The 25,614-nt window shown below is 39.0% G+C and overlaps 1 protein-coding gene across 1 annotated transcript in view; it reads left to right on the forward strand.

The window, feature by feature from the left end:
- ANK3 (ankyrin 3) overlaps positions 1-25,614 on the forward strand; it is a 368,949-nt gene continuing 343,335 nt past the window's right edge. The window contains exons 1-2 of the mRNA XM_054071749.1: positions 1-108; positions 14,318-14,378. Of these exons, the coding sequence (XP_053927724.1) occupies positions 14,358-14,378 (21 nt within the window). The 5' untranslated portion in view covers positions 1-108; positions 14,318-14,357. The remainder of the gene's footprint in view (positions 109-14,317; positions 14,379-25,614) is intronic.

A 25,614-nucleotide genomic window follows, 5' to 3' on the forward strand; every position in this document is an offset into this window, starting at 1 on the left:
CCCGGCACGGCTCTGCCCCCGCGCTGGGCGAGGCGAGGTGCCTGGGAGAGCTGCAACATGGCCTCTTCCTCCTCCTCCCGTGCCGCGGGACGGGGCGGCGGGGACCAGGTGAGCGCGCATCCCTCGCTCCGCCGCCCTCGGGCAGCACAAGCGGCGCTTTCTGCTTTTCCTCCTCTTTTTCTTCCTCTCTCCGGGAACGGGAGCCCCGCTGCCCTGCCCGGGCGGGATGGGTCGCTCCGCTCTGCGTCTCCTGGGCTGAAAAGAGGATAAAACCGTGTTTTAAACCAGCGCCGCGACCCCGCGTTGATGCTGGTGCTGCTGGGGATGAGGGGGGGCGGCCGGGGGGGCGTTCGCCTCTTGTAACAAGCGAGAGGGAATGGTCCCGGGCTGTTCCAGGGCAGCTTCAGAGGGGACGTTAGCACAAACTTCTTCACTGAAAGGGTTATCGGGCACTGGAACAACTTCCCAGGGAGGTGATGGAGTCCCCGTCCCTGGAGGTGTGTAAAAGATGAAGTGCTCAGGGCTATGGCTCAGTAGCGGACGGGTTCGGTTGTGCTCGGTGACCTCAGAGGTCTTTTCCAATCTCGTAATTCTATGATTCTATTCTGTGTTCTGTGAAGGTGTTTCAAAGTGCTGGTGACGAGTTAGGGTGTTGCATGCACTTTGCGTGTCTGGCTTGCTTGTTTTTCACACCTCAGTCACGAAACGGTGACATGCTGGTTGGATAGAGGTTGGAAACCCGCTCGGTTAAGGGCTGGAGTGTCTCCATCCTCACCCAGTTGGCAGTACGGGCCTGTGGGCCACCCTGGGGAAGGCGGTGGTGGGCTCGTACCCTGTCGCTTGGGGAGCAATGAAGGGGCACCTGCGGCAAACTGGCCTCAGCGCCGCCTTTGCTAAGAGCGGGGCAGGTGGAAGGCTCCACCACAACAGCTGAGATGGCCATAGGGGTTGGTTTCCTCCCCAGTCTTCTCCACAGTGATTAGATCCAGGTCCCAGGGTTGGGTGAAGGAGCCTTGTGTGTCACTTAAGTAGCCAACAGAATCGTGTTCTGTTTATTGCTCCAACAAACACTGCCTTGTGTCACGAGTGAGTCGACTGATGCAGCGTTCTTCCAGCTGAACACTAATGGCATAATCAACTTTAACTGCAAAGATTTGCGTTCTCAGGGGAGAGAAAGAGCACATTTTGGCCTGTTACACAATGTGTGACCAGCAAAATGACACTTTTCCCAGTAGAAGTAAGTTTTAAGGAATTGAGAAACTATGATAAATGTGAAGTTGTTGGTTTGGGTTTTTTTTTTTCTTTTTTTTTTTTTTTTTGGGGCTAGATGCCCAGAACTCCTGAAACTAAAACTGAAAACTGTAAGATTAAAGATATAATTATTCAAGGGTGAATAAGCTTTATCCTTTGTTCCCCCTTTTTTTTTTTTTTTTTGGTAAAGTTGATATCTTTTTGAACCATTAAACCTCCCTACTTTTAACACCAGTTTTGCTGCTACTTGGAATACTTACTATCCCATCTTCTCTGTGCAGTTATCACTGTTACTGTAGAATGCTTTGGTTTCTCCCGTTTCTCCCTCAAATCTGTCCAGCATTCATACTTTAAAATGGAATGTAAATTAACACCCCAAGCGGACTGATCAGTTAGAAGTAAAGCGCCGCTCTGGCAGCCTAGTTCTCTAAGTTCTGGCTCAACAAGCTGCTGTTCCCGTTGCCCATCGCTTCTGCATTTCATGAGATATGTGTTTGAAGGACAGCTCCTAGGATGTGAAGATGACACTTCTTATTGCGGTATTGGTACTCTGGGCATTTTTGCTTCTTTTCTTCCAACAGCTGGCTCAAGGATAAACGGGGAAAATGTGACCTTTTGTGTGTTCACAAAGTGGGCAGCTTCCAAACTTATTCCAAAAGGTTTGTAACCTAGCCTACGTTGAAAGTATTGAAGCACTGAGTCCTTAAGGTGACTTGTCCTCAGCTTCCAAGCTGCCTGTGTTACATCTGGGCTGTTGGGGAGGTTCAGCTTTGTCCTCTGGAGTCTGATTGTCTCAAACCATCAAGGGCAGCAGATGTCTTGTTGGTTTGAGAAGACTGTTAGATCAGACTATAAACTTTTCAGGTGGTGCTTGCATCTAACCAACTTACAGTACTGGAAGTTTGGGGTTTATCTATGGCTTGTAGAAGAACTCACTTGGAATTTTAGACATGAGAAACTTTTATACTTTTCTTGACACTTAACTTAAAACTGAGGCATTGGTGAAAAAAAAGAGAGGAGACAGTGGTCATACTGTTATACAGAGGAAGAAAAACCCCAAACTGCTCAGATAGGAAAGCCATGTTATTTTCACATACCAAAAATAATTACTTTCGAAGTTGAAAATTTATTTCACAGAATGAGCTTCTGAGTGTGATTTGTAAGACTGCAACTCTAACCATAGCTGCTCTGAAAAACATAATAAACCTGAACTTTCTTCAGTCATTGAAAACTTTGGGGAAAATAGTAGCTCTGTAGTTTAAAAAAAGAAACAGCCCCACCGTACTCCCTGTTTGTGTAGTATACAGATCAGACTACTTGAGTCTCAGTTTTAGACAAGTGCTAGTAGTGGTAGGAAATTGCCTATATATATCTATTCTGGTTTTATCGTATATTTTTATCCGTTTAACTTTCTTCTGAAGTTCTTGGAATTCTGTTCTTACATACTGTTTCTCAAAACTCAGCACTCTTGACACAAGGTAAGAACTGTTGACATACTAATCCAGTGGTTGATTACCCAGGAGAAGTTATTTTTGCCACTCTGTTTTCTGAAGTGTGACTATTTCCCATGTAAACTGTTGACAATGGTACTTGTACTCCTGTAGGCGCGGCTCTCAAAATGACAAAATAAGACCTGGCATGTTGCATTATTTCTGAGAAAAGCATGGTTTTGCAATCTTTAATCATGCAAAGTTTCATTAGCTCTTTGAGGGAGTTTGACAATGACTTGGCCAGAGTTTTCTTTTAAACAGCCCATGGCACTTAGTGTTTTTCAGAGACGCATAGAACCTGGGGCATGAGGCCAGTATAAAGTATTTCTGTGGGTTTTACGCTTGAATGCTGAAATGCATAATGTTAAACAGGTATTTATGATGTTGACAAGTCTAAGAAGGAAATGCAGAATTTTGAAGTTTGAATTTTTCAAAACAAATCCTTCAAAATAGTTCTAAATGTTATTTTTTATTTGGATGTGATAAGCTTGGATTTTATCACTTTCTTCTCTGAAAGATTTGTTGCTCTCACATTTGTTGCTTGCACTTTGGTTCTGCTGTCCTTACCACTGGGATGCAGGATGGCTGCGTACAGAGGATGTGTTACAGTTTGAGAAAAATGGGACAAAGAGGACAAGAAAATTGCTTTATGAAATTATTGACTAGTGTGATGGTAAAATTCTGAGGAACCTTGCCCTGCTTTTGTCAATCATTGCCTCATTGTTCATGTGATGATTGTGCACTCTTACAGTCTTGCATAGTTTTAGTAGTCTTGAGCAAAAACCATCCTGCTTAGTCTTAGGGTAGTGGCTGCTTCTCTTTCTATGATCCCCTGTGAAATCCCACAAAAATTAAATTAATATTAGAAGAAATTGCAATATAATTAAGTAACTATTATATAGATTTAAAATTTCTGTTCCCACTGAAGAGAAAAAGGTACCATATTTCCTTCAGTCTCTTAAAATTTTGAAAGTTATTCTCCAAGGTCGTACTTAGGTTGGTGTCCTTCAAAGGAGAAACTGTTCAAAGTTTCCATATAATATCTGGTGTATGCATCATGACTTTATCAGTATGTGTTATTGATTCCATCTGATAATGATTTAGAAAATGTTATGGCCCTGATGAAAGGAGTTCTGTAAAGCTGTAGTCAGCTGGTGCTAAAGGAAGAACTGGCTGAGCTTCTACACCTATCTTCTCTTATTTTAAGCAGGTTGTGATGACAGCTCCTTTCAGTAGGAGAAACTAAAGTAACATTCTGCAATGACAGAGTAGTTGATAGCATATGCATGTCATAGAGCTTCTTGCTCACTGAGAGTCTTTACAGAGACTTGATTTTAGGTTTTAAAATCTGTGATATAGCATCTATTTTGTAAAGTATTTTTAAAGCAATCCTAATAGAGGTCATATTCAGACCTTATGTAGAACAGATGTAGGTTAGTTTTATGATCTTTGCATGCTGCTGTTACTAGTACTGTATTTTAAGTGTGTTGGTTTTCTCTTTTAAAGAAAGGAATACAGATTCTCTAGCTTCCATGACAATTAGTTTGCTCTATGAAAAGTAGAAATTGGAAAGGTTATGAATGACCACAGCCTGACCTAATAATCAACAGAAGTTCTGCTTTAGTTTGTTGGAGTCGGAATTCTTCCTTGTTACCCTATTGAAGGTGCCGATTACGCATTTGGTGAGGAATTGCTTAGCATTAGAAAGATGTTCATGCAGCTGTCTCTATTTTTCTTCTGAATTTGAAAGTTAGAAATCTGAAGTCCTCTGCAATGGGGAGCCTTAGTTTTCTTAGAAACATTATATGCAAATATTTTTGCCTCAGTTTACTATTCTGTAGATTTTCATTGTGTGTCTCTTGCTCTTAGAAGATTGTCTGCTTTTCTGTTTCTCGTCCTCACTTTTCGGAGAGGCAGATTTTATTTAATCTTTTCTACTCTGTAATTTCGGACTCATTTCTGTCACTTCAATAGTTTAGTGCAGCCTCGGGCAATAGAGCAGTTCAGTTTGAGTTTCCTCAAACACCTGTTCGGCTTTAGGACTGGTTAAAAGAAATTTACTGTGCAAATAAGTCTCACTCACACCAGCCTAGAACTGACAAAGCTGAAAACCTTATAGTTAGTATTAGCTTTTCGTTTTGGTGCTGACATGAGTCTGGTCTGTATATGGATCCACCACAGATATTGAAAAGCATGAAAGTCAGGCTCTTGTAATGGGAAAGCAAGGCTCCTGGGGGGGGGGGGGGGATGAGCGGCAGAACTGCAGGTGTTGCTTATTAAGTAAGTTAATTTGAGTGATTAGAATCTTCCTTGTTTCTTCACTTCTTTCCCCTTACTTTGGAACTTTCTGTTTGTGCTGGGGAGGAATCCCAAGAAGCAGACAGCTTTGCTTTTGTACTGCAGGACTGATGCTTTTATGAAGGTATTTGGGAGATTGATAGGTAAAGTTTGCTGAGGTAGTTGGGTGAGGAGGTAATGAATGAGTGTTGTGAATCGGGCAAAGGTAGGGTAGGAGGCTGAGTGACCCTAGCATTCTCTTCAAATTATATCTTTGGGGTATAATAAAGCACTAACAACTTAACATAAAAAGAGCCAGCTGGCCTTCTGTTCTAACAATCAATATTACATTCAGGGAAAGAAAGAAGACTGAAGAAGAGTCAACAAATTATAGGTAGAAGTATTCTGTAATATTAAAAAATAACAGTAATAACATATAGTAATAATCATGATAAGTGTTCAGGAAGAGGTTAGTAGTGACTTCACAATAATCTTTGAAGGAAAATCTATAGGAATTAATTAATTTGGTAACTCTTTCAAAGCTTAAAATTATTCATTGCTTACCTTCCAGTGACCTCAGTGTTCTTCTATAAAGGAAAACATTTTATTGTCAACATTTATTGCTTTATTTTTATTAAAAATAAAAAAAGAGGGAGGCTTAGTATGGGTTTTAGAATTTACTTAAAAAGAGAAGTTACATGTGCTTTATTTTGGTGGTGGGTTTGGTTTTCTTTTGTTTTTGTAGATATCTTAGGCATTTCTGTAAATGACTAACTCTCATCAGAGAGTTAGGTCCAGTACTTATGCTATTGCCCCGTATCTCTAGTCGTATGACACCTTTGTGTAACATCTGAGGTACAGAAACTGGTACGTATATCACTGAGATCTGTGGAGCAAGTTGCCTTTAAGGTGTGGTAAATGCTGAGATAAAGGAAGACAAAGATTAAAGATACTCTTAACAGCCTCTTAAGACCCTTCCCCAGAGAACCATTATATGCACCTAGGCTTGCTCCTAAGGTTGTTGGAGACTCCAGATATAATAGTTATGAAGTGATTGTGTTTCTAAGTTTTGTTGGGCTTGAAATTAGAAAAAGTTCAATATCCGCATGCCTTCTAAATATCTGGCCTTAAACTTTTAGTTAATGTGTTTGTTTTTTAATCTGCACCTACATGCCCAGAGTTCTCGCTTTCAGTGTCCCTTCTAGTACAGTGTGGAGCCGCTCCTCTGGGCCCTGACCGAGGCAGCATAGGCAGCTTGCTTTTAATAATATTTAACCCCAGCCTGTGTAATGGCATACTTTGCCTCACCACATTCACACTGTTGAATAAGAAGCTGTCTCTACTTTTTTTTCTACACAGCCTCATAAGCCTTCATTACTTTATTGGGGGAATTAAACTCAAGTTCTTAAAGTACCATACCTGCAGCCTGATGAAGATGGGAACAAGTCAAGCGTGTTTCAGGATGTGGACTTAATCCTTCAGTGACATTTATTTTTGCAAGTAATAGCTTGTTGTGTCACAGATGCGACTCCCATTTGTAGGTGAATGATCTATATGTGTGATTCAGTGTTTTTAATCTCTGACAGCAGAGCCAATTTCCTTTCTTCCTCTACACCTTAGTTCTGCTTGCTCCTGCTCAAAGAATACTGCAGAGAGAGTGAATACGCGTGTGTCTGAGGAGGCAAATAATTTCACAGGTCATGACTTTGCAAATGCGTGTATCAGCCTTACTCTGGGGTAGGAGCCTCTGCTGGGAACAAGTTAGAGTGAATAAGGAAAAGGCAAGAATCTCCTAAATGGCATCTGCCTCTAATAAAATTGCTATGTAGAACAGCACCAGCCAGTGCCTGTGCTCACCTTTTATATTCAGAACCATATGTAACTCAGAAGGCTCAACTGGAGACTCGCTTGTCTTAGACTTGGTGCTTGTATCCTCAATTGGGACCTCAACCTGTAGCTTCAACATCTCATTCCAGTGCCTGCCTTGGTTCTAAGTACCCTGACACAGAAGAGAATTTTGTATTTTCTGTGATTTTTCTTTCTTTTTTTTTTTTTTTCCTTTCCTTCCCTTGATGCATCAAATCTACTGTGCTCCAGTGATCCTTGCAATACTTTGATTAAAAACCTTGTCTGTCTTCTGTCTTCCTTCCCTCTGATATCACTTCGTCTAATGACCTTAATTCAGTAAGGTACTTTTGTTCTTGAAGTTATTTCTTTTCCTTACTATCTTGATACAGGGTTTGCTTTTTCAGCCTTTAGTCATTTTGGTGAACACCACAGTTTTGAAAAGTTTCTGTAGTTGACGAAACATGGACTGTACTGATGTTGTGGCAGGGAGCAGTAAGAGAGCAGGACAAGGTTTTTTCTACCTGTTTTTATTGCTGCAGAAGATGTTACATAAATACGTTGAGACTTTCCTCTGATTTCTGTGATGAAATGTTTCATAAATAAGCACAGCCTCGTTTAAAATCGAAGTGTCCGAGATGGCAAGCTAAAGACATTCAGAAATTACACAACAGGTCTGAAGAGTATTACACTTTTGCAATGACCCTCATGCAGGAGCTTATGCTGCATTCTCGGGGAACTCACTAGAACCAGTATCTTTCTGGAAGGGTTTACAAAATAGTGATGTGTTTACCTGCATTTTGTACGATGCTTGGAGAAGTCTGGGACTAGCAATAAGAGGGTCACTAAGTCTGAAATGAAGCTGTTCTATCAAGTCTCATGAAAAATAGCAATAGTATCAATATAAAGATGAGATTATAAAGTCTGCTGTTCTAATTGAGTCATAAATCAAACAAGTCCAGAAAAAAGGAAGAATGCATGTGCATCAGTCTATGTCAGTTCAGCATACTTTCCTGTGTGTGGCCTGTATTTCTTTTCATGGACTCCATCCCTGCAAAGCTGCTTTGTGATCTCAGTCTTGATGTGGGTCAAAAGGGGAAGATTGTTAACATTCCTTCTTGCCCCTCTCCATCACCATTCGTGGCTCTTGGTGGATACCGTTCCTCTGGGCTTGCGTGGGAGAGGACAGGGGAATTCTGTACCACTTGTAATCGCTCTTCCAAATATTTCTCTTAACCTGTGCCTCATCTGGACAACCTCAGCTACCAATTTTTGATTATTGTGAATTGGGATGGGTTTAGTAATTGGAATGCTGATACTGCTGACATACTAGTGTTTCATATTTTATTAGCAGTCTTCAGGAAGTCTATGATACAGCTAAAGAAACAACTTTTCTCCAAGAGAATCGTAATTCTGGGTAGTGTTTTATGTAACTGCCCTTTAAAAGTTGTCTTGTCCATGCTTGGCAGCTTTAATACTGTTGCTTATCTATGAGGCTCTTTCTCCCCTCTTTAATGTGTACTCGTTTTTATGCTGTATAGTTTCATTGTGACATCTTTGGTTTTACTGGATAGAAACAACCTCATTTATTTGGCTAAATTTAAACTCTTTTCAAAGTGGTATGCTTTGTTCCGCAAATGAATTACACTGGATTGTGATAAGCAGTTTAGAATTCTTGTTATTGTGATACAAGTAAGTAACAACATGCCTTTGAAGAGATTAAGCAATCTTATGCTGCATGTGTTGCTATCAGCATTGTAATAATAATGAAATGCATGTCTCTTCTGCTGTCCCCTTCTCTTGTCCTTAATGTGTCCATCTTCCTAACGAACTTGTTAAAGAACATGGTGTTGTCAAACAATAGTCCCTTGATCAGGCTGGAACAAAAGAAAATATTCAGTAGTGATATATAGCTTGAAAAGCGAATGTACAAAATCACTACCCTTATACTAAGCTTTAATATATTCTCTGTTGAGGAGGGAAATACACCAAATATGGTTATTGCAAAGGTTAGATACAGGAGACAAAAAAGCTTAAACAGAACCTGTTTTACACATCCACTATAGATGAATCTTGCCAACTAAAATAATCTACTCAAGAGGAATATGTGTAAAATGATACTCATAAGTTACACAGCAAATTCCATAAAACTTGTGCTTGCATTTTATGTTAATGTTTCTTTTATGCCCTGCTTGCACTACAGTTAACAAAACTGAAGTATTGTAATGGAAGAGTCTAAAGGATGATAATTTTATTTAATCAGCTGCATGGTATGTTGTTGTAACCTAACCAGAGCTGGCAACTAAGCACCACACGGATGCTTGCTCATTTCCCTCAGTGGGATTGGGGAGAGACTCGGAAGGGTCCAAGTTAGAAAAATTAAATAAACACAGTTTTTAATATTAGGTTGGTGCAAAATTGCTGGTTTTGTCATTGTAAACTGTGATGCTTATTTTGGATTAAATTTTTATTTAATTGTGCTCATGTAGCTTATAATTTTTAAAGCATTAAGTGAGCGCTACTTATTTATGCCAATGATTTTTTTCTTGTTTATTCTTTTTTATATTACACTGTCAAATTAAAGATTGAAAAAAAGCAAATTTGAGCAGTTTTGTTGTAAAGGGTTCAAAAGGGGACATAAAGCAGTGAAAGCTACTAGGAATATCAGCCAAGCATGTGGCATGGAGACCATCAACAAATGTACAGCTAGTTCCAAAATCTTGTAACAGAAATGAGAGCCTTGAGATGACGAGCATCATGAATGTCTTTCTGCAATAGATAACAACCAAGTGAGGGCCAGTATTGAAGTGCATCTGCACCAAACTAGACAGTCAAAAAAGCTTGACAAACGGTTGTCACACAAGCTGAATGAAAATAAAAATCACCATTATGAAGTCTTCTCTGGGCTTACTTCGCGCAACAAAATCGTTTTCTTGATTGTGTTGTGGCATGTGATGAAAAATGGACTTTATAAAACAACTATAACATTTCATGCAGTGTCTAGACTGAGGTGAAACACCAGAACACTTTCCCAGACTGAGGCTGCGTTGCAAGAAAGTGGTTATGGTCACTGTTTGGTGGTTGGCAAGTGGAATCTGCCACAACTTTTTGAATGCTTGCAAAACCATCACAGCAGAGAAGTATTGCGAGGAAATCAATAAAATGCACCAAGAACTGCAAGGTTTACGTCCACCATAGGTCAAGGATCAGTTCTTCTCCATGACAACACCCAACTGCATGTTTTGCAAATGACTCTGCAAAAGCTGCGCAAACTGGGCTATAAAACTCTGCTTCACTGAGCTTACTCACTAGACCTTTCTCTCGCCAATTAACACACTTTCAAGTATCTTGAAAACGTCCTGCAGCAGAAGGTTTTCCACAGCCAAGCAGTAATTCAAAACACCTTTGAAGAATTCATCAGTTCCAGGACTCGAGGATTCTTTGCTACCAGAGTAGATAGACTTTTTTCTTGTTGGGAAAAATGCATGGATTCCGACAGTTATTATTTTGATTAATGAATTTTATTCTAAGCTGAGATATACTACTTTAAAGTTTATGGTTAAAAACAACAAATATTTTTGCACCAGCTTTATATACTGAGCATGACACCATTTGGTATGGTGTATCCCTTTAGTCGTCGGACGGTCCAAGATGTACCCCTCCCAGCTTCTTCTGCACCCCAAGCCTTCTTGCTGGTGGAATGGAGGGAGGAGCAGAAAAGGCCTTGTCTCTGTGTAAGCACTGCCCAACAATGACTAAAACATCTCTGCATTGTCAGGACTGTTTCCAGCAGAAATCTGAAACACAGCCCCATACTGGCTACTATGAAGAAAATTAACTCTATCCAGGCCAAAACCAGCGCATATGTTTAACTGGACTGTTAAGCAACATGAAAGAATACCATTCAGAGTGCTTCGCTGAAGGAGAAGTAATTGTCTTGGACACCTGTAATTTCATCATCTGCTTATTGTTGTGCCAATTCCACACACTGTAGATGGGTTTGGCAGTTTAGTGTGATAAGCGTATTAAGCTTTCTGCATGAAGGACACTAGTATCTGTAAAAACTCTCAATACTAAACCTCTTTTAATGTTTTGTGTTTTATTATGTAAAAACCCTTTGTTCTTGTCTGTGACTGTTGTGGATGATGTAAGTATAGCAAATCCAGCTGTACGAGTCACTCAAAGCCCTTGCTCAGGGTTTTGGGTTTTTTTTTGTTAGTTAAAATTACACACAGTATTCCTTAAAAGCCAGGAAACTCTAAACCTTAAGAACTTTGGAAAGCACTGATATAAGTTGTATATTTTTAAGTATAATGTACAAACAAGTTTGACCTTCCTGGAAATGTGTCCACGCATTACAGTGAGTTTCATATAGTACATTCTGTGAAAATAGCAGTAGTGGAACAGCTAAGAAGTAGTAGTAAATTTTACTGTGACTATCCCTAACAAAAGGGTGAAAAGAAAATGTGGTATGACTGCTGCTGTCTGTGATTGCTTTCACTGACTGAAATAAAAAATACAATTCTGTTATTTTGTAGCAGTGCCTCAATTAAAATATAGTTACATGTGTATTTAATGAGCTCGCAGGCTTTAGTTGTCATCCATTCATCACAGTCACTCACTGGTTTGCTGTTCTCTACTCTTTGTACTGTGGCAGGGTCTGTGCTGTTAAGGAATTGGACTTGGTTCTGTCCCTTGTGTGTGCAGAGCTGGTGACTAGTGAGGCTTCTCATAGGTGCTGAATGGCAGTGGTTGTCACCAGAGTTGGATCGAATGCAGCTGCTCTTAATGACAGACCTTAAGAGTACCCACTCCTGTTGTGGAATGCTCATTTAGGTGATATAATGACCAGGGGAAATGGTGATGGTAGTATCTGGGATTGACAGTGATTCCGAATACACTCTCTGCTGGCACTATTGTGAAGTCCTTGTTGCTCAGCTGATGGTTTTGGCAAAGTCCTTCCCTTCCAGGTGCTGTCTTCCGTGGTTGTGTGGAAGCTTTATTGTTCATTTTTACTGCTTGTGATGTAGATGCCACCGTTCCCCCTCTATACCTAAATGCGTTTGGCTCTGATTGCAGCTAATCTGGAACAGAAAACTGTGCATTAAGAAATAGCCTTATGTTTAATGAACCATGCCAAACAAAGCTTGGACTCAAAAACCTGCTGACATTGATAGAAATCTTGAAGCTGATTATGGGTGATGGAGTGGGTCTCTTTGTAACGGACGTTACAGTAACCTTCTCTACTTCAGCATCATTTTTTTTTGTTTTCATTCATAGTGATTAGGTAATGATAAAACTTGCATTGCTTGATGTTGTTTTCCTCTCTGTCCTTGAGTAAAAACGCATTTAAAAAGTAATTCTGTTGCATTTGAATGTCTGTTCAGACAAAGCCTGTAAGGGAGAGCCCATTCTTGGGTTTATTTTACTAGGAATACTTTCTCTTCTCTGAAATCTTGACTCTTCTCTGCATTAGCGTTACAGTGAACTCCTGAATACTACTGTGAGCGTGCTGTGTGCTTGCTGGGACTGCTGTATGCTCTAAAGCATTGCTCTGGCTGCCAAGGCAGAGAGGACTATCCACAACACTGGTGCAAGATATGGAATGCAAGAATGCATACTTTTTCACTAAAGATATGTGGTGAAAAGCATTTTCTGCTCTGAGATTTGCAGTAATGCTGTCAAGCACTCACCTGAAACTTATTTCTTCTTGTCTGTTTTTAACCCTGGCTATTTAACCCTTAGCATTCATCAACAATAAGATCTCTGTATTTCCTTTGTGTTTAGCATCGCGTCCTGTGCAACCAGGCAACGCAACATGAAATGAGGACATAGATCCTAAGACAGAGAAACAGGCACTGCTTCTCTCAGTGTGGTTCGAGTATGGAGCCCAGTGAGCAAAAGTGGACGCTGAGTTTTTATTGCTCGTGACTGACTGAGCAGTGCCTCTAGGACTGCAGTTCCTCCAGAAACCTCTGCCAATGTGTAGGTGTCTTGCGCTTCCCTTGATCAAAGGAACGTCCTGGCTGTTTTATTCCGATTTGTCAGTCCCCCTCTGGCAGCTCACCAGCTGCTTTGTTTGTGATCTCTCCTGCTTACAATGGTACATGTTTGTCACTCTTGTCATAAAGTTTCTTCTGCTCTGCTTTCCTGGCAGATGCTCGTACCTACCACGTAGCTGATTATTCTCTGGGTCAGAAAGCTTGTTGAATGCCTGGAGGGCTTTTGTCTGTCTCAACTACTGATCTCCTTAAAGTACTGGCTGAAGTTTTATGATATTCTGATCACACTAAATATAAAAGATGTGTCCTTTCCTATTTTTAGTAACTCTTCTGGTTAATGATTAGTTTATTTTACAACAAGTACAAATGTTTGTATTGTTTCAGTTATGCTGATAAAACAGATCTTTGTATACTCATACATGGTGGTTTTGAAGGACAAACTCGTTGGAGTATCTAACAAAGAGTGAATGCTTTTATTAAAGATGGAAAGACCTCTAGATTGCATGCTGGCTAATTGTAAAAAATTACTTTAATTTGAAAACTGATCTAGAGAATTGTTTCACTTCACTGCCAGTTAAACCTGTTAAAGGGAAAGAAATTAGGTAGCGATATTACTTAATATTTTCTTAATAAAGATTTTAAAATCTTTATTCAAACCCATAGGTTGTTATTGCTTATGAAAGAATGTAGTTTATATTTAAATAATAATTACTAAAAATAACAATAAATTTAAGTAACAATTACTAAAGGAAAGAATGTGATGCGATAATTTTTCTTCTTTCCCCATCCCCTGCCACAGCCTGGGTTAAAAAACCAACCTCTTATGAAAACTGATCATGTTTTACGCTGTTCAGCACTAAAACTCCATGGATCTATTTTCACTTCTCTGACATGGCTAACTTCTAATAAATGAGCCCCATGTTCTTCAATTGAGATTCAGTGATGTGTGTATTCTCGTTTCATAATCACGTTTCGATGATTAGCCAAGTAGAAAATTGCATGCTCATTAGAAGAATAAATTGAAGAGGGTAACATTGTAATATCAATCCTCACTAAATTGTAGCAAAATGATTTGAAATGCAAGAAATATGTATTTAATGATGTTTCACTACTAGCAGAAAGTTATCCAATTTGCATTTGTGTACAAATTATTTTTCTCCTGTGTTTAATCCGATGAACAAGTGAAAATAAGTCTTGAAATTGAGAACATGTGTAATATTTTGAGACTTGCACCCAGTTTCTGGTTAGGAAGTCTTTTAAACGTAGAAAGTTCAAACATCCTAGGCATTTTCTCCCTTCGTATTTCTTGCCCCCTCTCATCACAGCACTTAGTAGTTAGTATCAGATTTAAACAAATGCTTTTGGCATGTTACATGTTTTTCCACTCTCTTCAGAATCTTTATAGTTTTGGTAGGAATTATAAACGATCCAGGACTGCATTAATTTTTGCAGGTTTTCTGATGCTCTTGCCGAACATCAGTCTTCTAAAGAAATGACTTCAGAGTGCTTCAAGGTACAAATTGCACGAGCCTAAAGACAATGATGTTTATCCTCACGAACTGCTCAGGTGTATCCTTTTCACTCTCGTGGTTACAGAGCAGTCTGCACTTGTCTCTCAGAACATTGGATGTTTATATTGCGTAGTCTCATTTTGATTCCTCAGAAGAATTTTGAAGATGACTGCTGCTCGTGCAGGCTTTATTCTCAGTGCTACGTTCATCACACTGCCTGGCCTGAAAGTGGTCCTGAATGGGGTCTGCACATCATAAACCCTTGTGGTCAGAGGTTGTCTTAAAACAAAGTTACTGTTTAAAAGTGCAAAATATTTAGTAGAAATCGATTTTTGAATTGTCTTAATGATAAATATCCCACACTGTTATAGAGGTACCAACTAATTTTGGGGTGCTTTCACTTTGTTAGAAGTGACAAACATAATGGATGTGATGTAACTGAGGAGCCTTCCAGGTAACTGCAACCCAAAAGAAGTAGGGAAAGATCTCAGAGCTGGGGGTTGGGATGGGGACTTGCTGCATTCCACCTCTCTCCCTCTGTCTCCACAATCAGTTTGAATGGAGGCAGCCCTAAGTGAACAAACAGAGGAAAAAAAAAAGTCTGCTGTGTAGTGAAGAGCCAGGACATGAAGCAGAGAGAAAGCATGAACATAACCAGGTTATGGTGGGCTTAAGCCTTAAGATTACAAAAATATACAACATTAAATGGCTTGGTGGTAAACTTTGAACTCTATCCCAGAAAGATACCCAAGGGACTGCTGGCGCTAAACTGTCCATCAAGCCTTATAAAAGTTGGTTGCTGATCTTAACCCTATTTAATAGGTCAACAGGGAGAAAGATGAGAAGCCTATTTTGCAGCCTGTTTTGCAAATTGACCTTCCCTTCAAACTGAATACAGTCAATGAAACACTTAAAATGCTGATGGGCAAAAAGGAGACTTTAATGAATTATATTTGTGTACCTGATTCCAGAAATCTGGAATCACTTTCTGAAAACTGTTCTTGATTCTTGGTATGTGACCAAAGATTTGTCTAGATTGCTCTTCAGTAAGAGTTTGCAATCTTTTTTTAATTTATTTTATTTTTTTTTATTTTTTTTTTAAATAAATCGAAGTACAAATCTGCTAAGGGAGAGGAGAGGATCCTTCATCCCCTTGTTAACTTAAGGTAGTATAGCACATAGGCTCAGGTTCTATGGTGGGAATTCCCTCCCTTCCCTTTTTGCCTTGTAGTTGTAGACATGCCTGGATATGGCTAAGTAAAAGTGCATTGAAGTATATAAACACACACTACTCCTAATTGTTCCTGAGATATAAATGACCATTCAGCTTGAATTTTAAGAATCCAAAGTTGTGCTGTGTGACCAGGTATTAATGACCCTTATTGCAGGTGGGCTTGGATCTACGAAGAAGGCACTTTTTATCCCTTTTCAAAAACTATCCTTCTCCTGTATGCACACCTAGACAATCTGAGTTCTTTTCCAAGACTTCCTGCCCTTCACACTCTTTTTATAGGATAGTTAGAAGGGTTTTTATTTACTCTTGTGTGTATGAGGCAGGGTGATTCTGTAGTTTGAATCTTTATGCAATAATGGAAATACAAATCACTGGTCTCTTTTCAGTATCTAGTAATCTTGTACATTATTTCTCTCCAGGGCATTTCCAAAACTGTTTCCTTTGCCCAAAACAAGTGATTTTATCCTATGCCACCAGAATAGGAGAAACTAAGTAAAAGGTACCTTGCTTTCCTTGTATCTTCCTAATATTTCTGTAGTGTAATCAAACAAAAAAACCCCACCAGCCATGTTATTTTTCACAAATCTCAAGCACTATCTTGGTGAATAAATACATGAGGAAGGACTCTGGAAGGAGAACCTGAAGGAAGACTTGCGTGTTTCTTCATTGCTTCAGAAGCCACAGAAGCTAAAAAGTGAGAAATGCTCATCATATATCAGTGAGAGAAGGTTCCTTAGATCAGAAATGGGCAGTATTTTTGGCATAAATCTGTGAAGATGGCAACAGCTATTTTATCTTAAATTTAAGAGTTCACCCTTAAGCGATATGAATCTGTTTGAATCTTGCCAAATTAGATCTGGTCTATTTTTCATCTAATTTAATCTAATTCTAGATAGCACTGAGAGTTCCCCCCAACAGCTGCATGAAAAGGTGTTTTGGGAACCACAAATAAATGCTGTATGTGCTTTTGGCAAGTCAGGCTTCCAAGAATCAGCTTTCATGGAAGAAAAAGATAATATATGTGTGTTTCTATACTTGCCAAGTATTCTCATCTCTCATTAATTTATTGAGGCTAATCTGATTCCTTTTAGTCACAGGGTTTTGTGTCTCTCTCTCTTTTGAAAAAGTGAACAAGTGGGAGTAAAATGTACAGAGGGATTTGAAAAGGAAATTCTTCGGGGGTCTGTTGACTCTGTTCATAAAATATAAACCAAAACAGTGACTTGCAAAACTGTGAGATCCACAAGGATGGGGATAGGATGAGTTGTTTCAAGACCTGTGTGTACTACTCCGTGCTGCAGATCTTATGATTTAATAAAACTTTGTACATTATGTTTTTCTTTGCAGCTTTATTTGTAAGCAAATTTAATCTGGATAGCTTATCCATATGTAAATTTAATGAACATGATCACTTGCCTGTAAGAAGTCAAGCACAGATTATCGACTACAGAGCCTTGAGCATTCTTATAGGATTGAGTCTATAGGGGAAAACAAAAAAAAAGTGGGATAAATGCTTCCTCAGAGCTGCTGATTTTTTTTAACCAGATTTTTGTGATCTAAGTTTGTTATATTGCTCCCTGAATAACTATTCAGAGCCTAGAGTGGATGCTTAATTTTATACTGAATTTAGTGGGTTCTGGATCACTTTCTACTTTTCCCTTGCACTATCCTTCAGTATAAACCTGTCTGTTTACTCCCTCACAAGAATAGGAGAGTAAAAGTACTGTTACCCAGTTACTACCAATATCATGCTGGTTTTCTTGCTTTTGTCTGTCTTTCAGAATACCTTTGCTTTCTGTTGAAGCATTCTGATGACTTATTCTCCACAACAGGGACACATGTTCCTGAGTTAGAGCCAGAAATTGGTGACTGTGAATTTTAGTCTTCCTGGAAGATTCAGTATAAGATGCAGAAAACTGAATTGAAGTCTTAAAGGCGAAACTAAAAGACAAATCTTGTGCTGAGGTCACTTAATAAATAATAGGGCTGTTAATCAGTTACCACAATGAAGTCTGGTTTGACTACGTTTTGTACGCGTTACAAATTCTCTACTGTATTTTTGCTATAAAATCTCTCCAGCAGAGAATGAAAGGAAAGAACTTAACTGTTTTGGTTTTGGTTTTTCCAAAGCATAAAAGATTCCAGAGGTAGAGGTTGAAAAGCTGCAGGATTAGGAAATTAGAAGTTCCTTTTATTGTTGTTTGTTACTATGAATTTTGTTGGTCATTAAGAATGCATAAGAACTCTTTCCTGTGAGCACGGTACTAAGTTGTGAATTACAGTGCCAACATTCAGCCATTCAGCTAAATCACTGTTTAGCCTTGCGATTGTTTCTTTTTGGGAGGAATTGCAGGTGGGAGGTGGAAAGTTCAAGGTAGTTATTTCTCTACTGTGTTGAAAACAAGCTCTACACCTATTATATGCACTTGTCTCTGAAGTATAAACAGTTTATACTGTCGAAGTGTTTGGGGGAAAGCAGTGAAGTTATTGGAGGAAAGGTGTGATTTGTAGCTATTTACACTTGTGTATTTATTCGAAGAAGAATTACTGTTTCATTTCCACTTATGCATACACAGATTCAACTCCAAAGTTGATGCAAAACCGATGTATGGATCCATCTAATGTATGGGATCTGACATGCAAAACGTTGTTATTTGCCTGCTGCCTCACAGAGGCTGAAGCTGGGCAGGTCTGAAGAGCTGTGGTGGCATCACAGCTCTTCTCTGGGGGTGTTGATGGGGGAAAGCTGTGAACCTCACTGGTAGCTGCTTCTGTTCCCTTGCCTGTGTCCAGCTGATTTGCTGTTTCCTGCAGCCTCTCCTCAGTTCTTCTGGCTGCTGTTATCAGCTGGGTTAGGAAAGCAGCAGCCGGAGGATCTTGTGAACACTGGGGGAGAGAGGGGAGAGCACAATACTGAATTACTATGACTCGCTCTCCTATTTCTCATTTGCACAGTGTCTGCTGGCTGGTAAGCACTCTGGTAGGAGCTGCCAGGTGCAAGGAGAAATGAGATGGAAATAGAGAGCAGTGCCAAGTATGGGAAGAAGCCCGAATCCTAAAACTGCCCGTTGTGGCTCTACTAACAAAATGTAATCACATGGGGATAACTGGTTGGGAAGACAAAGATTTACATATTTCAATCTGCCGAGTGTGTTTCTGTATGAGCTAGTAAATACATAACCCTGCAATGAGCTGACAGAATGTTTTTATGAAAGAATGTACTTTTCAGCTGAATTTTCCTGCACAGTAATCCTTTCTGTCAGCCTCTCCCTACTGACACTCAAGATATTTTGAACTTCTTGGCTGTTTTTGATTAAATTTGACAGAGCAGAAACAGTTCAAAGTTAATTTTCCACAAGCTTCGTGAAAATAGGTGGGCAGACAAATTCACATTCCCAGTTCATCCACTGTAATGTGAGCTTAGCTCATTATTACACAGCAAAGAATCTAAGCAGGGGTGGGGAGCAGACAGGGTAAGTTGCAGTGTTCACCAAATGGCTTGCTTAACTGTGTCACATGCTCATAAAACAGTTGTAGCACCAACCTACGTTAAAGTTTACCAGAAAGTTGAGAGCCAGCTCAGATTCTCTGTTCAAAGACATGAAGCACGTTTAAGAACCAAAGAGGGGTTTTGTTCCCTTTATGTTGGATAGTTATTAGGACCATGTTCCCAACGAGAACACATTTCTCATCTTCATAAAAATAGGGTCATGGCATAAGCAGGGACTCCTTTAAAAAGTTAAAAAACGGAGGTCATGGGATCTTCATGGTCCTACCTGTGGATGTCTCTTCTTGTAGCTCTGTAGTTGTAGCACCTAAGACAGTACTGCCCATAGTCTCCAGACTTCCTCCTCTGGGGAGCTAATGGTGCTTTTCAACAAGCATCTAGGGATCAGCTCTTTGTTTTTTTGGTGTATTTTTTTCCTGATGGTGCTTTCCTTGCTTGCTACTTCCTGCTCCCTTTTTATGTGCTTTTGTTCCACGTTTTCCCACATCAATGGAAAACATGATTTATGTTTGTTAGTTTGATGTTTCCAGAGGATGATTGCGTTTTGTTGGTTTTTTTCCTTGTCTTATGGTTCAATTATCACCCATTAAACTGTACAGGTGGTTTTACAGTGCCAACAAAGGGAAAAAATGAAGCTGTGATTGGTACAAATTTAGAGGCTTAAACAGAGTGGCCTCAGATTCCTTCAGAAAGCAGACTGAGTCCTTTGGATGTACAGCAGGAATAATACGCAGGCAGAGTATACAGCATAGTGCTTCAGCTGCTGAGAATACTATGTCTCTGAGGTTGTAATCCTTGGAATGAAACAAGTATGCAGTGTGCTAGGAGGAGGGACTGGCATTTTTAATTTATGCCTGGGTGAGACGCCAATGATCAGCCTTCCACCCAACAAAGAACAGAAGAACTGGATTTTTATTTAGCAAGAAAATAGACTGGCATAAGGCTTTGTACATTTATTATAATAAGATGTTTTGTTAAACAGTGGTTAATTATTAGTGAGTTGGGAAGTCTGTCCCTTCTGAGGTTTCTTTTTTAGGCTGTTGTGAATGCTCACTTGAAGGATCTGCTATTTTCCACATCATTTTTGTGTTTTAACAGGCTTTGGGTCTTAAGAGTCACATTTTGAACTCAAAGTAATATAATCCTCTCCCATGACAAAGAATCTAGCACTTAATTTTCTGTAATTTGACTTGTCATTTTTTTAAGTAAATCAAAAATCTGATGGAAATAATTTTATTGCTTCTGCTTAAGAAAGCAATAATTGGGGTATGTGTTATCCTAAGGATATGGATTAGATATTTAAAATATGTAAAGGCAATGTATATGTTAGACTTAGGAGAACACTAGTGAAAATTAATGCATTTTATACTAAATGAGTAGGCTTGGAAACATCCTACTGTACTCATTTCATCAGCTGAGATGCAGATGTGCTTACAACTGAGCCTTTCAAAAATGTACAGCATGTATGTACATTGTTCATTGTAGAACCATGCAAATTCGAGATAAAGTTTAAAAAAAAAATGCTTAAATGCATGGAAAGAACAGAAAGAAAAATGAGTGTTTTGTTTAATTGTTTTTAGACAAATGGTCATTAACTAAAAGGATCAACAGTGCCGTAGCTATCCATTTTGCATGACCTTTTGAATTCTGAAGGTGTTGGAAGCATTAAAAAGGATGGATCTTTGAAGCACAAAAGTGTTCAGTAACGAAGATTCTTTTCATAAAATAAGAATAATTGCTGGGGATTTGTACACAGTTTTAGAAGGGGCAAGAGTTTCATCTTGCGTTTTAGATTTACATTTTTGTTGTAACTTAAGAACAACTTACAGTAGGAGTTCCTGCCTCCAGCAATTTTGCTTCAACTCATTTCTTCAGTCTCCCATCTGTTTGCCTTTTAAAACTTAAATGACCACTTTGCATAAGGCAAGTCCATGATAGATGAATATCTGGTAGATCAAGGTGATACCAAAACTTAGTTACTTGGATAAATGATTGTTTAAATTGTATTTGTAGCCTTTCTGCTGAATGGGCACTTCTACAGATTCTTGGTCAAAATTCTTAATTTTAATTTCCTTACATTTAGATTCAGAAGCCTAATTCAAATGCTGTACTACAAATGATCATTAAGACACCAGGGTTTTATAGGGTATATTAACATCAGTATTGCTAAACATGCTTTTTGTATCTTTGTCTTATTTTATTTCCCCATTACTGGCCTGGAAGCTCTCTAAAAGCCCGAGTTTAAATATTTTTCTAGTTCTTTAACTTTATCCATAACTTTCAGTGTTGTGTAGCCTTACAAACTTGATAGACGGTGTCTTCTTAAAAAATTACCTTTGCCATCTTTACAACCACTGAGAAAAAGCTATGTCACATGAACAAAGAAAGGGCATATACTTTTGATTTTAGCTTTCATTTACAATTTCTACTGGTTCAGTCTTGAAAAAGAATAATGTATTAGTGCTGAAGTGTGTATATGTTAGAATGCTCGCTTTCACTTGTGTCAAAAACCTGAGCTTACTGGAGAAGAGCATGAGGAGTGGGGTAGTTTTCCATTATTTGTTCTTAAAATAAATGTATTCTTTTGAAGCTGTATACAAAGGTCATGCAACCCCTTCAGAAAAGAATGGGGAAGAAAAACACTTTCCTCTACACTTTCCTCTTACACTAAGTTAGAAATGAAAGTGATCTATTAAGACTATGGTGTTCCATCGAAACACTGTGGTCTTAATTATTGTGCCTCTGCATAGCATAGGTAAGAACATATAAGGGTGATGGTTACAAACAGTGAGGTTAATTGTATGACCTATTTCATAATGTGTATATTCATATACTTTTATAAGTACCGTTTAAAAAATATTCTAGTAATTGACTTTTTGATACATATAATATGAAAATAAATTAAAGCATGATGGTTTTTCTGTGCTGCTTTTTTTTTGTAGGGGGATTTGAACTGATAGATTTTATTAGATTACATTTGGTTTTGCACATTTTTTTATAAACAGAAAGCTAATAAATATTATAGGTACTTATTTTTATCACACATGTGAAACCTAACCTATAGGTGTAGTGGGGTATTTGGAGCTAAATTATAGAGAAGTTCCCAAACATAACTATTTAATAGAAATGCTTTTTGTTGTTGAAACATTCTGAGGAAGTTGAGTGAAGAAGTGACTGCATGAATGTCAGGTGATGGTGGAGGAAACTCTGGTGCTATGATAAAATAAAAAAAAAAAGGTAAACCAGAGTGAAATTGCTGCAGTGTTTGAATGAGGTTTATTTGCTAAATATCAGTTTCAGCTTAAATATAAGCTCCAACAATAAAACAAAGAGGTATCACCTTTTATTAAACTAACTGGTACAGATGGGAGAAGGGAAAAGGAGAAAAATATTTCGTAGAATCATAGACTCACCAGGTTGGAAAAGACCTCTTGGATCGTTGAGTCCAACCATTCCTATCTGCCACTAAACCATGTCCTGAGCAGCTTGTTTACCTGTCTTTTAAATACCTCCAGGGATACCCCCTCCTTGGGCAGCCTCTGCCAGTGCCTGATGACACTTTCTCTGAAAATTTTTTTCCTGATATCCAGTCTCCCCTGGCACAGCTTGAGGCCATTCCCCCTTGTCCTGTCCCCTGTCACTTGGGAGAAGAGCCCAGCTCCCTCCTCTCCACAACCTCCTTTCAGGCAGTTGTAGAGAGCAATAAGGTCTCCCCTCAGCCTCCTCTTCTCCAGGCTGAACAACCCCAGTTCCCTCAGTCAGACTTGTTCTCCAGCCCCCTCACCAGCTTCGTTGCTCTTCTCTGGACACACTCCAGAGCCTCAACATCCTTCTTGTAGTGAGGGAAACCTTGTACGGTTTCCTCTGTTACTGACAGAGGAAAAGTTGTACAAATTTACATGAAACCTTTTATTTTTATATCTTCAAACTGCCACTGCTAAATCACTGCCACTGGAATTACCAACACCACCCACTCACCACTAACTTCAGGGTTCAGGTTCCTTTTGCTTTTCCTTAGTACAGTATCTCCCAGCTCCAGGGTATTAGTTTTGAGATGACTGTCGGTCATTGCTATGATACAGAGAAAAGTCTGCTGTGTAACATCACAGAAAAGTGGTATTTAGCAAAGTTGCGGCTGTCCCATGACACTATAAAAGTGCACCATGTGATTTATAGCACTTTGCTGCAAACATTTGGACAGGAGGCTGTTCAAAGCATGTACCAGCAAATACGATTCAGGGACACAGAGAGATGGATCATTGTTGTTTTTTTTTAACATGACTAAAAATGGAATTAGTTTGTAGCACATGCTACATAGTTGATGAACAGGTTGTAAAATAGTCAGGTAGAGGGAGAAACAGTGAAGTGAGGACTTGTAAACAGGAGTAACCAAATTGAAATTTATCCTTTTACTATTTTGTTTTTAAGATCTATCAAATATTGACCAAGGATGATGATACTCGTGCACATTCTTCATTTGATCTTTCAGAAGCAGTAAGCTATTCACAGAAAGCTACATGTCTTGCAGAAAAAATAGTAGAAAGCTTGAAATAGAGTGATAAGTACAAATAATAATTGGGACATGGTGCTTAGGCTATATTCCAGTACTTGTCTGGAAATGGATAAACATCTTTGTAGTCATTTTGCTTGACCTAAATCAGTGAAACGTGGCAAAATAATACCATACAGCGATGGCTGGAGAGAGTGATAGAATGGATGACTGCTTCTAGCAAATATGCAGGAAATTAAAGTAGCTTCCTTCCTTCGCTCCCCAAAATGGCCTTAATACATGGACCATAATTTAAAGGAAGCAGTTAAGCAGCAAAGATGGTAACAGGACACTGATACTGACAGCAGGCAGAGAGGGATACACACAGAGGTGAAAGTGTTATGAAGGAATAAAAGAAGGAATGAGCTTGGTTTATGGTAAGAGGAATTTACCCATGTAATTCACACAAGAAAGTCTGAATCTCTACGTAAGAAGAGATATAGAATAAAAATAAAGGGGGAAATAATTACCCGTATCCAAACGTTATTCTAAAATAATTTAAGAGTAAAGAAATCCTAAATGCAATCACAGTACGCACATTGTGTCATCACACACTGGAGCTGGCAATGCAAGGCAGTAAACTTTTCAGGCATGCACAATAAATGCAAAGCTTTAAGAGAAGCCCTTCTGTGTGCATTCTCCCCCAGAGGTCTGTGCATATACAATGGCCTTGTGCTTTTTGGAAAGCATCAGGCTGACAGCACGTGCTAAGAAAGCTTTCCATGCATGCAGCAAATCCAGCAATATTGGTTTGTTATCAAGCCGTACTGCATGCACATTTGCAGAAAGGTGAAGCAACATCCATGCTGCAAGTCTGCTGCTTCCTGAAAGCAGTGAACTTGACACACGAAACAACTACAAATACACACATCCATATTTCTTTATGGAAAGTAGAGCGCTAAACATACTGCTGCTGGAGAGGAAAGCCATGCCTAAGCCTCAAAAGCCACCACGTTCAACAAGACAGTTCACTATTTTGACATAGAGTCTGACCATGCAGCATGTTAAGCAATGTAAAGCTCTTGGTTCTCATCAGAAGCCTTATAAGCTTATCACAGACCTTTCCATGCTTTTGAGAAGATGTCTGTCTTTCAATTGAAAATTGGCAGAAAGACTGAAATCAACAGGTTTTATGTACACCATTAAAAGTCTACAACAAACTAAACAAAACCTCTCCCTGATTTTCTCTGTTGTTGTCTATTTTTATTTTCCATTCCCTCCCCCAGTAAAGGCAATGATAAATCACCATTGGTAAATGCATTAAATAGATACATGTACTTTACTAATTTAGCCCGGTCAGTTAAGGAGGACTGACTGGTTTCAGTGAGGGTTAAAAATATAACACCTCAGGTCATTATGCAGTAAGCTTCGTGTCTGTGATCATGCAGACATACCAGACAGCAAAATAGAGAAGAATATCTAAAAGCACAAGAACAAGTGATTAATGTTAATACCTTAGGATCAATTCTGAATTCCTACACTGTAAAAGTGTTTCTGCTGATTGCCTTTCTCCAAGAGCCCTCTTATTTCCTGATGTCAGGGGTATAAGACAAAGCTCTGTGACATAATTGCTCTCTCAAATACATGTTTGAACTACAAACCCCATTTAGTGCAGAACACCACAGGCTGGTGTAGGTGATCCTGAAAGTACTAACATGTCCATCTTAAGAAGTATAAAAACAATACTATCTGCTTTAATGTTCCGTGTTTCACTAAACAAACATCATGTTATTCCACTGTACCCTGCACAGGGAGAACACTGTATTGGTCATTGGCTTTGTACAATCGTGGTTGGAATGCATACAAATGTAAGCACATCAGGACAGCCACCATTTACTACTACTGACATTTATAATGCCACTAGTAACAATTATTAAAAATCCAGAGTTCTTCATTAAGTAGCTGAATTGTATATTTTCTTGATATTTTCTCAGTGGGCAGGATCCT

This window comes from Cuculus canorus, chromosome 7, assembly GCF_017976375.1.
Source record: "Cuculus canorus isolate bCucCan1 chromosome 7, bCucCan1.pri, whole genome shotgun sequence".
Lineage (NCBI taxonomy): Eukaryota > Metazoa > Chordata > Aves > Cuculiformes > Cuculidae > Cuculus > Cuculus canorus.